Here is a 13,993-nt window from a genome sequence, read left to right as displayed (position 1 = left end):
CTTTTTTGTAATGACCTGGCCATGGGCCTTTATATGGTTTTGTTTTGGTTGTTTTGTTTTTGTTTTTGTTTTTTTTAACTTTTTTAGTAATTTGTAAGCAAACATACAGTGTTCTCCAGTACTGCCATACAGACACCACCAGACTTTGCACAGAAAAGAGCTACTACTTTTGATTCCCCAAGCCTGTGGTTGGTGTTTAGGGTTGTGTTCAGCAGTTCCTGAATAGGAGAGTGACTGCCAGCTCAGCTTCCTTCTCTGCTGGGCCTCCCTGGAAGTCTGTGGGAGGAGGCAGGAATCTTAAGGATATTTTTTTCATATACATGGAATTTCTTATTTGGGACAGGCCTGTGATTAACCAGTCCCTTCATCGTATTTTTAAAAGCTGTTTAAATCTGAGTGAACCTACATGTGAAATAGGGAAAGAGAATAATTTACTTTAGCAGTAAGATTAACTGAAACAGAGTATTTATCTCCATTCCCTTTGTTTTCTAGGAGCAGGCTGCCCTCTGGGGGTAAGCAGTATGCTATCACGAAGGCTTTTTAGTGCATTTATCATGCATTTTGGCATTAACTACAAGCTTCTATTATATTCTTCTGATTGCGTCACCCTGAAATATATTTACAGGATCACTTTTTGATGACTCCATGAAAGAGAATGGCAAGATCTGTATACAGACTTGCTTAGCTGTGAATGTCATTCTGTGTTACATAGATCTTAGGGAATAGGAGGTTGTTTTCTTAAATTCTTGCTCTTTTAATAGATCCAGTTTTCAGGGACCAAGGGGTTGACTTTCACTTTGTTTTTTTAACAGAATATTAGAAGTGGCAAGATGTTCTCAATTAACCGATGTAGGCTTTACCACTCTGGCCAGGGTAAGTGTTTTCTTCAGGTTCTGTAGGCTTTGTTCAGGATTTTTAATTTCAGAAGAATAAGCAACATAGGGAAATGTAGGGGGTAGAAAATTGAGGTATGGGATGTGGGAGAATATATCTGTGGTTGGTGTTCCTGAGCATTCTTGGGCTGAAGCTTCAGGCAAATGCTCTGGAAAGATAGACATGTGTTGGAGAGCATGACACTCCTTCAAGAGACTTGATTTTCCACTTTTTCATAAGATGCTAGGTTAAACTGAGCAGGCATTTCCTCGTGCTTTGTGAAAGAAATTTACTTGGTTATTTGGTATGCAACTGGTGAATGAATGTTGAAAAAAACATGTAAACCTAATCTAAATGGAGAGATTTTAAGAGATTTTCTGTATTCTCCACAAGATATTAATACATGAAGGGGCTTTTAAGTCACTGTATAATAGTATTTAAAAGTATACCATATTTGACCAGTGTAATATACCACGAGGAAGGGCATTTGCTTTCAGGGCAGGTCAATGGAATACTAATGGGGGAGGGAACAGGCAGTACTTGGCATAACTAGATTAGGACACAGATTCCCTTCCTAAGCCTCCAAAGAAATCACTTTCACTAAATTGTTTTTGGTTGAAAGGATCTCTATATTATCTCAGTGAATATTCAGGAAATTTATTCCTTTGGACTTCTAAGATATTAGACACTTTAAGTGTGGAATAATTGAGAAATTCACTATGATACAGTCCTTTTTAAAAAGTGTAAGTAATGGAGTAAGGTAGGAAATGGTATTAAAATGACACCAGTTCTGAAGCTCTTGAGATTTCATTGTTATATTTAATACTATTTCTTAGTTTTCTGACCTTAATTTTTTCCTATATTTTAAATGTTTTTTCTATAATGTTGGGTTGTTTGTATTTTGTAGAATTGCCATGAGCTTGAAAAGATGGACCTGGAAGAGTGTGTTCAGGTAAGATTGTGGATTTTTACTTGTAAATACAGTATAATAGAAATGTACATAATACATGCATGTCGAAACATTCAATTCCCTACCCTCACATATTGTAGAGCCTACTGGCTCTCCATTAATTGAGGTGTCCTCCAGGCATACCAGGCACAGGTGCTCATGCAATTTGTGCTAGGAAACTACATGTCATCAGTAAGGTTGCCATTAAAAAGAAAGAAGGATCAGGCATTCAGATCATAAAGATATTGAGATATTTCTTTAGATCTACAGGGTTATGATACTAGTAAATAATGAAAGCCCCACAACACTGATAGATATCTGTCCCTTTTTAGCTTAATTGGACCCAGAACCTCATATATCATTAATCCTAGAGACCCAACTCTGTGTGGAACCCTGTCCTTCAGGCAGGCAGACTTACTACCTTCGAGTTTGTTAGTTGGGTAGGGAGAAATTTTAAAGGGGGACTCCTGAAAAGAAGATAGAGGACTTCCCTGATGATCCAGTGGTAATGAATCTGCCTGCCAATCCAGGGGACATGGGTTTGATCCCTGGTCCAGGAAGGTTCCACATGCCACAGGGCATCTAAGCCCATGCGCCATAACTGCTGAAGCCTGTGTGCCCCAGAGCCCATGCTCCACAGCAAGAGAGGCCATTACAGTGAGAATCCCGAGCACCGCAACTGTAGTAACCCATGCTCACCAAAACTAGAGAAAGCCTGTGCACAGCAATGAGGCCCAGCACAGCCAAAATAAAAACTTAAAGAAAGCAGTGAAATTTTTTAATGGTAAAAATAAAGAAGAAAAGATACTTCAATAACTATAGCAGCTATATATTCAGTAACTATATATACTCCAGGTAACTGTTTGTTACCTGGACACTACTTAGTACCTGTTAATCCTTATTAAAACATGTTCACACATGTCTCTTGCACATGCCTGTGTGTCCTTTCCAGTGTCCACTCTTTCTGAGTGATGCATACATGCTTGCCCACTATAATCCCCTACCCCCTGCCATTTCTTAGCCCCTGTGGAGTTATGTGAAAAGAAATGCTGATTTACTTTTCATCCTAAGATAATTATGAAAGACTGTTGTTTCTCAGGAGTTTTTCCTTATTGAATGTTTGTAGTTAACCCAGCAGCTTCTTTCTGCCATCCTTGAGGAAAATAACTGACACGCCAGTTACCAGTCCTGGGTTGTGGCATTGCTTATAAAAATATGGGTCAGATATCTGAAAACTTGAGGATGTTCCTACATTAATCTTTTTTCATGGAACAATGTCTGACTCACTTCTGTGATGGCTCTAAGGAGGTCAAACAAAGTCCAGTGGATAAAAGTTACGAGGGGACAAGTTTTCGTTTATTTCAAAAACAATTTTCAACAGACCTGTTCAAAGATGACTAGGTGAATTGAAGTCTAGCCTGGATAGATTCTCAAAAAACAGGTTCTGGTAGCTGATGGGATTTCAACTTTAAGATTCTGTTGTTTGATGATTATCAGGATATCAGTCTGGAAGTGTAGTCAAATGTGGTATGGCCCATGAGTTTTTTGCAGTTACACCTAAAATAAACTTACATGTTTCTTTCAGATAACAGATAGCACATTAATCCAACTTTCTATACACTGTCCTCGACTTCAAGTATTGGTGAGTTTGACTTTGGAAATTTTATATATTTATTGGATTTACTCAAAACTGAGCTCTATTGGTGTCTGGTTACCATCTTGGGAAAGTATATTTCTCCAAATTGTCAACCTACAGAAGACCACGGGAGGACTTGTCTAAAGGGAGAAGGATAGAAACTGGAAAAGTTAAATGTTTTCTCTGTCAATGCTTAGAGACTGAAAACTGACAAGAGATTTTCTCCCTCCTGCGTGAATTACACTCCAGCCTGAATGATGCCTAAGTTTCCAGAGATCCAAGAGATGAGATGGCCCCAAATACAGTCTGCTTCTCCCTGGGACTAAATGTTCCTACAAAACAGAACCAGTCAAAGCTTCATGTTGAGGGTGTCTCTGCTCCTGCTTCCAGTAACACTGTGAGAAGGAATTCAGGTTGTCTGTTCTGTGTCTAGGCTCATTCTTGGTGTTCTGTGGCACATTAAACCATGTTTCAGTCAAGGGTTCTGGGTTTCACGTGGAGGAACCAGGGATTTAAGGAAAACTTGTAAAGTTAACAGGTGACCACATCTTACAGCTGTAAGAATCATCTTCAGGTAATAAATTATTTGGGCATGGCCTGTATCAGGTATTCAATATTGAGTCCAAATTTCAAAAAAATTTTTACAGGAAAAGCTTGAGCCCCGCCTTGTCCCAGTAAGAGAGGAAAAGTATTAATTAATAATTTGTATGTCAAGAGGGCTGTGGGAGATGTCTTATTTTGTTTATGAACTATTTCACAGTCATTATAGGAATTCACAAGATGTATATAGAATCACCCGGAGAAATGTTGATCATTAATTATCAAAAGCAGAACCCCACCGACTCTGATAGGCATTCTTCATTTCACCACATGGCTCTAGTGATGGCTTGATACATTTCGGAATCAAACCAGAAAGCTCTTTTTCCTGATTACACCCAGGCCTCTGATTCAAAGAATGCCATTAAATATTTCAGTGTCCTTCCCTGCTCTATTTGCCTGCAGAGTCTGTCTCACTGTGAGCTGATCACAGACGATGGAATTCGTCACCTGGGGAACGGGGCCTGCGCCCATGACCAGCTGGAGGTGATTGAACTGGACAACTGTCCCCTAATCACAGATGCGTCCCTGGAGCACTTGAAGAGCTGTCACAGCCTCGAGCGGATAGAACTCTATGACTGCCAGCAAATCACGCGGGCTGGAATCAAGAGACTCAGGGTAAAGATGGCAGCATCACCCTCTGGCTCTAGTTTCTCAGCACTCTTTCCTTTTTTCCCCCTCCGTTTCCTCTTCTAAGGTTTAGATTCCTGTGATATTTGTATTTACTTGGATTTTCAACAAAGAGAAAAAAAGATGGCAGGCAAACCTAAGGGTAGATAGTTCTTTCCTATTGTTCCTGATGGAAGTTTAGCAGGATGAAAAGAAATCATGAAAAAATATTTACTTAAATGGGGTTTAAATTTTTTAATTGTATAGCCTTTCATATCAAACTCTTGTGCTGGGGATCTTTTTCTTTTTAAGACAGCAAATGGTGGTTGGATCACTGTTTTTTACCTTTTCTTTTTGCCCCATCCTTCTTAACAGACTCATGTATAGCCAAATCACTGAAAGACAGGTTGCCAGCAAAGAGGTTATAAAAGACTGGATGAATCTTGGTGTTGGATTGTTCTGCTCAGCAGACATTTATTGGAACATCTGCTCCACACCGGTTTTGGGAAAGGCACTCTGCTGAATTTGGCCCTTAACAACCAACCTTTAAAAATATCTGTGTTGGCCTTAATAGTATCTGAGTGCATAAAGGATCAGCAGATTTAAGTTGAAGTTCCAGTTGACCTCAGTTCCACCTCTCCCTTTAGACCTGGACGGAGGATGTAACTGCAGTGGGAAGGCCTTGCATCCATATCTCTTCTTTACCAAAAGAGGAAAGCCACAGGTCATCCAGAGCTGCTTCTGTGGCCTATGGTCCCTGGGCCTGCCTGGCTGGATTCCACCCCAGCCAGGGATTCCACCTCTGAATCCTCAAGAATCACTTAGCACTCTTCTGCTGTAGCTATCTGTGTGCATGTCTAAACTCCTAAGTTCCCTAAGAGCAGGATCTCTATCTTGACCATTGTCCCTTTACAGAACTAGCACAATGCCTTGAACATAGTAGGAGTTTAGAAACCATTTATGTAGTAAATGTTAGAAGCATGTTAGTTAAAAGAGGATAATGGGCTTTTAAAGATATCAGAGGAAACATTGTCAATGATGGCTTGGAAAAAGTTAATTTTTAAGTTTATATAATTTCTTCCAGCTATGGGAATCCGACCAGGAATCCCTTTGGGACAGGTTAAGAGATTAGCATGACTTTTGTCCCCAGTTTTATTATTATAGAAGCAGCGACCAAAAGGTATATGAGCTGATATGGTCTTTGAGAATAACCTGCGATGGTATGAAGTAGAACCTAGGTCTCGACATGCTGTTTGTGCTCAGCCTCTGTTCTGCCTTCATGTCCACTCAGTCCCTCTGGTTTTTCTGAAAAGCAACCTTGCTGTTTCTGTTGAAGGCCTCCCTCTTAGTAACGTTTCTGTCTTGTTGCAGACCCATTTACCCAATATTAAAGTCCACGCCTACTTCGCACCTGTCACTCCACCCCCGTCAGTAGGGGGCAGCAGACAGCGCTTCTGCAGATGCTGCATCATCCTATGACAGTGGAGGTGGCCAGCCTTGGTGAACTGAGCATTTAATGACACTTCTAGAGTTATCGTGGATCTCCATTGGAAGCAACCCCAGTGTTCCGGGCAAAGGTTACAAAGAGAGGGCGGCGTCCAGATCCCCAGAGCCACACATAAATATGCATACCCACTCTCACCCTGACCCAGTCTGTCTCTGTGTCCAGGGGACTGAGTTCGTGCTGGCTTTATCATGTGGATTGGTAAAACTTAACCATTCCTGTTGGATGTGCCCAGAAGAAAATCATAACCAAGGTAGATGGAAGCGGGCATTCCAGCAAACCCAGTGCTACTGCTACTGTGGTTTCTTTATTTTGTTAAGGGGTTTCTTTGGCAATTTTGGAACAGCAACTGCAGTCCTCCAGGGTCAAGGAAAGCATAGAAAAACAATACATGTTGTATCAGGGACCAGAGGGAAAATTTCTTTGCATCCTATAAATGGTAGCCATCCATTGTGAGATGACTAAAGAGCTGCTGTGCTTCCTTGTTCCCATGCCAACATGCTGAGCATGCTCACAAAGAAGGCTTGTCCATTCCTCCTCCTGTGTTTTAGTATTTGGCCCAGAGGTTTGCTAAATGGTTGCATTGAAATCACTGTGGTCCAGATGTGATGACTTATTCACTCAAATTGTCAGCCTCTGAGGCACACTGTGCACCTGTCTTTCATTCTCTGCTGCTCCCTCCTGCACTCTTGCTCAGTCTGTCATCTGTCCATAGTCTGCTCACTCACACTCAGTTGTTACTCTTTTGCTGCTGTTGTGTTTACAGTTTGCATTTTGGATGATTAGTTGGGGTTACCAGGCATTTTTAAAAGAGACATTATCAATAAATATTTTTTAAATTCTAAATTTTACCATTAGGGGACCCTGCCTGAATCTTTGCCAGTCAAGAAAAATTATGAGAAGTTGAGCTAAGACTATTTTGATGAAAACAAACTTTGCCTTTTGGTTTTTGTTGTATCTTGTGATAAATGATAATATGCATGATACACCCAGTATTCCCCCCTGCACATTTTTCGTTCCATCTAACTTAATGAGGAGAGAGAAATGCATTATTAGGAAAGAGTGGAATGGCAAATCCCAAAGCTGAAACCGAAAGCCACCGCCACCAAAGCTCAAATATTGTGTATTGACCAAAATCTAGGTGTGATCAGTGGCATCTCTTGATTTGTGCCTGTGAGATTTGTCCTACTTTAGCAGGAATGCTGCTCGAGGAGTTGTGCGATTGAGCTGGGCTGTTTCTCTTTTTTTCCTCCCATTTCAGCTTATCAGGGATGCGAGAATGACCCTATCACAGCTGGTCAACTGTACATCAATGTTTGGTATCATATCTAATGTTGGAGCCTCAAAGGACTAGAACCTTTTCAGAACCCATCAGCCATCTCTCTCTTGAGCTCCAGGCTTTCCATGAATGAAATATCAGAGAAGCCAGGTAAAGGCATTGGGGTGGCAGAAAGAGAACATTGAGAGGAAGTAGGGGGTTCAGTGTCTTGGGCAGCCTGGTCACCAGAACTTAGAGCAGAGTATTCAGTGCCCATGACTCGGAGTCAAGAAGAAGTTCCCCTCATCAAAAAAAAAAAATCATAGAGGATGAGGGAAGTAAAATGAGTTTCTAAAGTATAAGAAGTAGATTTCTAAACATCAAGGTTAGAGACCTTGTGTGATTTTTTTTAATAGGGTGACTTTTGGTTTTTTAGGACATTAATGTGCAGCCCACCACAATCTTAGGTCATCTTCTACATGATCCAAGCTGTTAAAAGGCTTGTTTTAATGCTGCAGGTGTTAGTAATACAAGCATATGTAAGAATAAAATGTGATTTACTTTTCCATAAGCAATTAGTTGAAAAGGTCCTAGGAATCTACTATCCACCATTAGTTAGCATGTTAAATTTATTTTAAATCTTATTTTATTATTACACCCTTTTAAAAGCTTAAGTTATGTGTATTTTTCATTTCCTTTCCCTTATCCTCTTTTCAGGTTACCACATAAGGAATATATTTTTTTAAAGTGAAACCCACTCTCCTGGCTATATCCCACATATATACATATACACATTTCCACACACACTTCTAGATGTGGTTGAAAATATTCAGATCCCCAGGTAACTCACTCAGACAAAACTAATATATATATGTATATGTGTGTATGTATTTAGGGGGCAACAGCTCTAACGTACAAAGTTTAAAAAAAAAAATAGTGCCTGAATAAAACCTTGATTTATTAGTGAGTGTGGATTTTAATTTCCCAACAGTTGAAGTTCTTGAGGTACTTCTTTATTTAAGAAAGGAACAAACCTAATCACTAGTACATGAATGTCTTGAAAATGCTGTTTCTCTTCTCAAAGAGTGCACCCATGTGCAAGTCTCTGTGGGCTTGTGCGGGTGAGAACAGAATCAGTGAGAGAATAAAGGCCCTGGAGTGTGCAGCACTGGTGTGTATATGGTCAGGCAGGAGCCTTGTTCCTTTCTCAAGAAAACTTGGGACCCATAAAGCTTGGAAGGACATGTATTTTTATGTCAATCTGAAACCTGTGTCAGTTGATACAGGACTTTGAGAACCCATGGTTAGTTTTGGTCAGGTGGAAAGGGTCCTGTCATTTGAACGTAATATTTCCTGACTCAACATTAGGAAAAACTTAGGTCCCTTTGTCTGATTCCGGAGTGTGCCTTCAATTAAAAAAAAACAAAAACAGAGTGAAAAGTGAGAAGAGATTTGGGCAAAGTAAGAAGGTATCCTCAAAGTTATTACACATCCAGATCATCTCTTTTCTAAGCATCCTTTTCCCCTTATGTTTTCTAGCACCATCAGTATCTTTTATATCTTCATTGACCCTACCTATGAAGGTGATGATTTCCAGCTTTTTTTTTTTTTTCATAGACTTCTCCCATTTCCTTTCTATACCCATCCTTGCCTTCTATTTAAAGCTTCACTCCCAGTGATACTGCTAATTTATTTCCATGTCTTCAATCTGGCTTCCTCTCTGAATTCTTGTCCTGATCTGGGCAACTTTGAATTCAGTAACCATAAGGCAGCTCAGGCCATTTTTCACTGAGTGATCTTTGATGTTTGCTTACTGAATTTAAAATCAAACTGTCAGATACAAGGAATAAGGGAATCTGGCTTCTTCCCTTTTTTCCAATATTTGGAATATGAAAGCACGTTGTGCTTTTATGTGAAAAATATTTCTCATCTTATTCTGCTCTTTAGTGGATGTAAAAGTATTTCTTAAGTGGTTTTTATAAATTTCCACATCCATTAAGTTGATTTAGTAGACATGTAAGTCAGAAATTTTTCATATTATATCATCTTTTAGAGGGAAATCTGGTGAATATTTTTATGATGCTTTATTTCAGGCTTTCCAAACTGTTTGAATGGTTCAATATAGCTACAGTGCTGTAGCAGTCAAGTTCTTTTATTTCTTCTAATTGCCTTGTAAAATGCATTGTTACTGGTTTGATAACCCACAAATGCCACAAGTATGAGTTGGAACCTTAGTTTGAAATTGTTAGGAAGTGTGAGAATATCCCAGGAAAGAAGAGTTGGTTTCCTGCCTGCCTATGGGCAGCGTATCCTTGGTGACTATGTTATTTAGAGCAAGGAGCACTTGGTCATGGTGGACCCTTGTCCATTTAATGTTTATTGGGCTGAAAGTCAGATTGCTCATGACAGCTGCCACAAGAGAGGAAGGGTTTAAAGGAAATCAGTCTGTTCTGCTTTTTTCCCCTCCCTGTGTGCATGATTTAAGGTTAATTTTCTATCCCTGTTGTGCATCCTGGCTGACAGACTTCCTTCAGTGGTATGCTTTGAGCTTCTGGAACATTTTATTAAAAAATTGCCTTCTCTATCTGCCCACCAGTTCTAGGATCTTTAACCACCTCAAACCTAGGCCATGTGAATTAGTCAAGTCTTGTTTGAGAAGACAGACAGGGTGTTTCATTGGAGGTCATGAGGCAGAACCCTCCCCCTTACAATGATCTTGGACCAAAGAACCCTAAAGTGGTAGGAGGGTGAGGGGAGTTAAAAAGTCTCAGCCTCTCACCTTTATTTCTATCATAAATGTTAAGTAGAAGATTGGAAGATACAGAAAGCTGTATACAACCATTTCAGTAGGGTATAATTAATCCAAGTAATTTGGCTTGTATTTGCTGTGTCCAGATGTCCAGACATAACATGTTGACATCTCCAGCAAGAGAGCATGCTGCTCTAACTTGCCCTCTCACTTGAAACTTTCTACCATTTGAGGCAAGTGAGTTTTCTGCATGAAGGGCTTCTGCAGCCCACCCACCCCCCTGCCCCATACCCCAAGGCAAGTCTATCTGTTTTGCCCATTTTTATCCTTAAGAACATCAGTTCCGCATCTCTGGAGCCTTTAATCCTTAGGAAAGTCAGTAAGAACTTCTCAGCTGAGTCTGAGTGAATCTTTGGAGCCCAAGAGAGTTATAGTTAATTTTCAGCAGGAAAAAAAAATTGTTGGACAAGTTTACATGGGTGGTAAGAAAAAATGCCATAATGCAATTCTTCCATCTCTGCCTCCTGTTTTTGTTGAGTAAGCCCTTGGTAGAGGTTAGTTCCCAGGTGTTGAGACTCAGTGCTTCCTCAGGCAGGGTGGTTCACTGCCCTTTTAGGAAAAAGAACCATGAACAACCAAAACTATATCAATTGACCCTTTTTGTTTTCTGTATTTTTCAGTGTCTTGTTTTGAAGAATAAGGGTGGGGAAACGGTAGTTGCAATTCAAAGTAAAGGAGAAAATTGGTTCTGGAACTGGGGTACTTTGCTTCAGGTATGAGCATCTGTCCTGAATATGTACAAACAACTGCCTCGCATGTGAGCAGATTTACTTTCCATCTAATGAACTCCATGCCCTTCTTCCTGGCAAGGAGGGCTTCTACTTTGCACACAGCAGACCAGTGTCACCCAGAGGGGGATCGGCACCACTGAACACCACCAGTGCTTCCCAGCAACTTCTGGGCGTGGTTTCTACCAGAGCAAGAGCAGGTAGGAAGTAAATGAGAATCCCCATCTCAAGGAGAGATGAGGGAAGAGAGCTGTCCAGACACATGTATTCTCAACTGCCGTACCCCCGAGAACCCAGGAAAACCTTTGAAGTAATTTTTTTTTTTTTTAATTAAAGTGAAGGAAGAAAGCTTTGCCCCACTAAGTTTTGGCTTGCAGTGTCTCATACTGCTTGTTTTTAATTCAAATCTGTCCCACACTGCTGCTCACATACATGTATGTGTTTGTTACCTTAGCCTAACCCTTCTCATCCCCTGATGTCATCATTCTTTGTTTTCTTTTTTTTATGGCACTAGTGAATGAGAACCTAAAGTCTTAGAAAATCCGAACATGAAAAAGGAGTCTCTAACTGACGTGGTTTGATTAATTCCTTTACCTTTCCCTGCCTAAAGACTTGAATGATTTTCTTTCCTAGTGCTATATAATAGACCTATAATAAGTGAAACCTTTGCTGCTACTTTTCTGGGTTTACATCAGTTTTTTTATTTTTTTTCCTCCCCTTCCCTTAAGAATAATTTCTTATCTGTGCTTCTCTGATGACTGTTAATTTCTAATAAGTACAAGAAGAGGTGAGCCTGAGATTTCTTCTCTCACTTCCCTCCTTACTCTGCCCCTGAAAAATACACTAACCTCTAACATATACAAGATCTGTGAGATGGGGCTCATCGTAAGATACTTGGGGATTTGTTTTTTCCCTCACCATGCTGCAGCTGTCAGAGCTGGCCCCTGAGGATCTGTGACTACCCAGTCCGAAGAGTTGCTCTGGGGAGAGAAAGGCCTTAATTTTGCCTTTCTCCATTCCTGTTTTATGATCACCCTTCAGATGCCTCCCATTCTGGCTGCCTCTTTTTTCCTCCTCCCAGGAATTTTTTTCCAGGTAACCTGCCTCGGTCATTTCCCAACTCCTCTCCTCACCTTTGCCCACCTTCCAGTGACCCTGAGAGCACAGCCCTGAGAAACAGGCCTGTGCAGAGCTCAGAGAACTGTGAGGACTCCCCCTGCCTGTCAGACTCTGCTTGGGGACAGAGATGGATGGGTAAATGGTGCTGTGGGAGAAATTTTACCTTCAAATCAGGCTGTTTGACCCTTGCACTGCCCCGCCTCCACCCCCACTCCCTGAGGAAGGGGTAAAATGCAGAGAATGGCTGACTGGCAGGGTCTGATCCCCAACATCGCTGTCTGGCCTAAGCCCTGTCCAGCCATTCGGCCTGCCCTGGAGTGAGAGCTTCGGTGTGTGGGAGCCGCTCTTGCTTGTTTCTCCACCAGGCCTGCCCCAACACTTAGCCAGTCCCTGGGGCCAACACAGTTCCTCTGTGGTGACTTAGCAGCTTCCATTAGCTGTCCAAGCAACTGTGTTTCCACCCAGTACTTTTGGCGCTTGAGATTGGGGGGTGGGGGGGAGGGAGGGTTATTTAAAATAAATAAAATCCAAGGTGGCAGTAGAGGATTCCTTTTGCTTTAAAATCTTTGGACTAAAAAAAAAAAAATGTTTTTTATATATAAATATATAAAGTAAATTGTTATGTAACTATTATTGTTTCCTGTATGTTCTAATTTCTGTTTTATGATGTAATTAAAGGAAATAAGCTGTGAAGACTTTTCATTTTGCTGCGGAAATAGCGTGACTTGTAGCTAAGATTCTTAACGTCCTTGAACCCTTGGTGTGTAAAGGCCTCTGAGGCTCAATCTTTTTGGCATCTTTATTTTTTTTTTTTTACTATCCTTTAATTAGTACTCTTCATTAATTTAATACACCACTCCACTTGTCTCTAAGAAAAATGGAAGACATAATATAAATCAGAGTTTCTAAACAACCTTTGTCTTAATTAATGATAGTAATAGTTCAATCTGAGTCCCTTATCTGTGCAGAGCATTGCCCTTAGACTTAAAAAGGAGTGAGGGAGTAGTGTAATGGTTAATCAAATAGATTCCATGTTGACCCCTCTATCTCAGTTCTTGGCCAGTTAACCCCTCTATCTCAGTTCTTTGTTGGTAAAGTAGGGATAACAGTACTTGTAGAGTTGTGAAGATTAAAAGCAATAATAGTGGCATACAGTAAACATGTTACCTGCTTTGATTTCTTCATTTCAGTATCTAGTCTGCTTGGCGGCTCCTAGCTTGAAAGATAAAGGCTAAAGCCAGTAGTGCCCCTATCCTTCTGTGGAGATAGGGACGAGAAGTGCAGCCGGATCAGCAACCTCAATTTAGGTCTCAGGGTGTCTGCCCTGCCCTGAAACACCCCTGGGGAGCCCTGTGGAATCATGAGCCTCACTTGAAATCACTCATGCTGCATGAGGTAAAGGCCTAGTCTGGATTGGTCATCTGGGGCCGACGGGGTCCCACACTCCCTTCCAGGGGTCCAAGCAGATGCTTGCCTGCTTCCTTGTCCTTATTGAGGCAGCCTTGGCCTTTGTGGGAGGCAAGTTCTAGGTCTTTGAACTTCAATATGCAGATTCTCCCTTCCTGTCCTTTAATCCTGTTAATCAGTTCAGCCAGTGTTTAAAGTCTTCCTCCTGCCTACCCTCCCTAGCCAGAGGTCAGCAGGTTTAGGACTCACCAGAGATGATCAGTAAATGACAAGTGGGGTAAATGATTAATAAAGGCATTTGGGTCTGTCTGCCACACCATGCACACATGGGTTTTTCTTTTCAGTATGTTTAAAATTTTCCATCAGAAAGTTTTAAGAGAAGGGGGTTGGGGGAGGAGGGGAAGGAATGGAATAAAACATGGTTTAATATCACTTACTAAAAAGTACCTAATTTAATATAAAGTTGGTTTTCTACATGGAAAAAAATACACAGAAAATTAAGTT

The 13,993-nt window shown here is 40.8% G+C and overlaps 1 protein-coding gene across 1 annotated transcript in view; it reads left to right on the top strand.

The window, feature by feature from the left end:
• Nucleotides 1–6,143, top strand: part of FBXL20 (F-box and leucine rich repeat protein 20) — a 90,642-nt gene extending 84,499 nt beyond the window's left edge. Inside the window, exons 11-15 of the mRNA XM_068977753.1 lie at nucleotides 813–873; nucleotides 1,781–1,825; nucleotides 3,408–3,464; nucleotides 4,461–4,673; nucleotides 6,036–6,143. Coding sequence (XP_068833854.1) covers nucleotides 813–873; nucleotides 1,781–1,825; nucleotides 3,408–3,464; nucleotides 4,461–4,673; nucleotides 6,036–6,143 — 484 coding nt within the window. The remainder of the gene's footprint in view (nucleotides 1–812; nucleotides 874–1,780; nucleotides 1,826–3,407; nucleotides 3,465–4,460; nucleotides 4,674–6,035) is intronic.
• The last annotated feature ends 7,850 nt before the right edge of the window (nucleotides 6,144–13,993 follow it).

Source organism: Capricornis sumatraensis, chromosome 8, assembly GCF_032405125.1.
Source record: "Capricornis sumatraensis isolate serow.1 chromosome 8, serow.2, whole genome shotgun sequence".
Taxonomy (NCBI): domain Eukaryota; kingdom Metazoa; phylum Chordata; class Mammalia; order Artiodactyla; family Bovidae; genus Capricornis; species Capricornis sumatraensis.
Note: the sequence above shows the minus strand (reverse complement) of the source record. Positions and strands in the feature narration are given on the sequence as shown.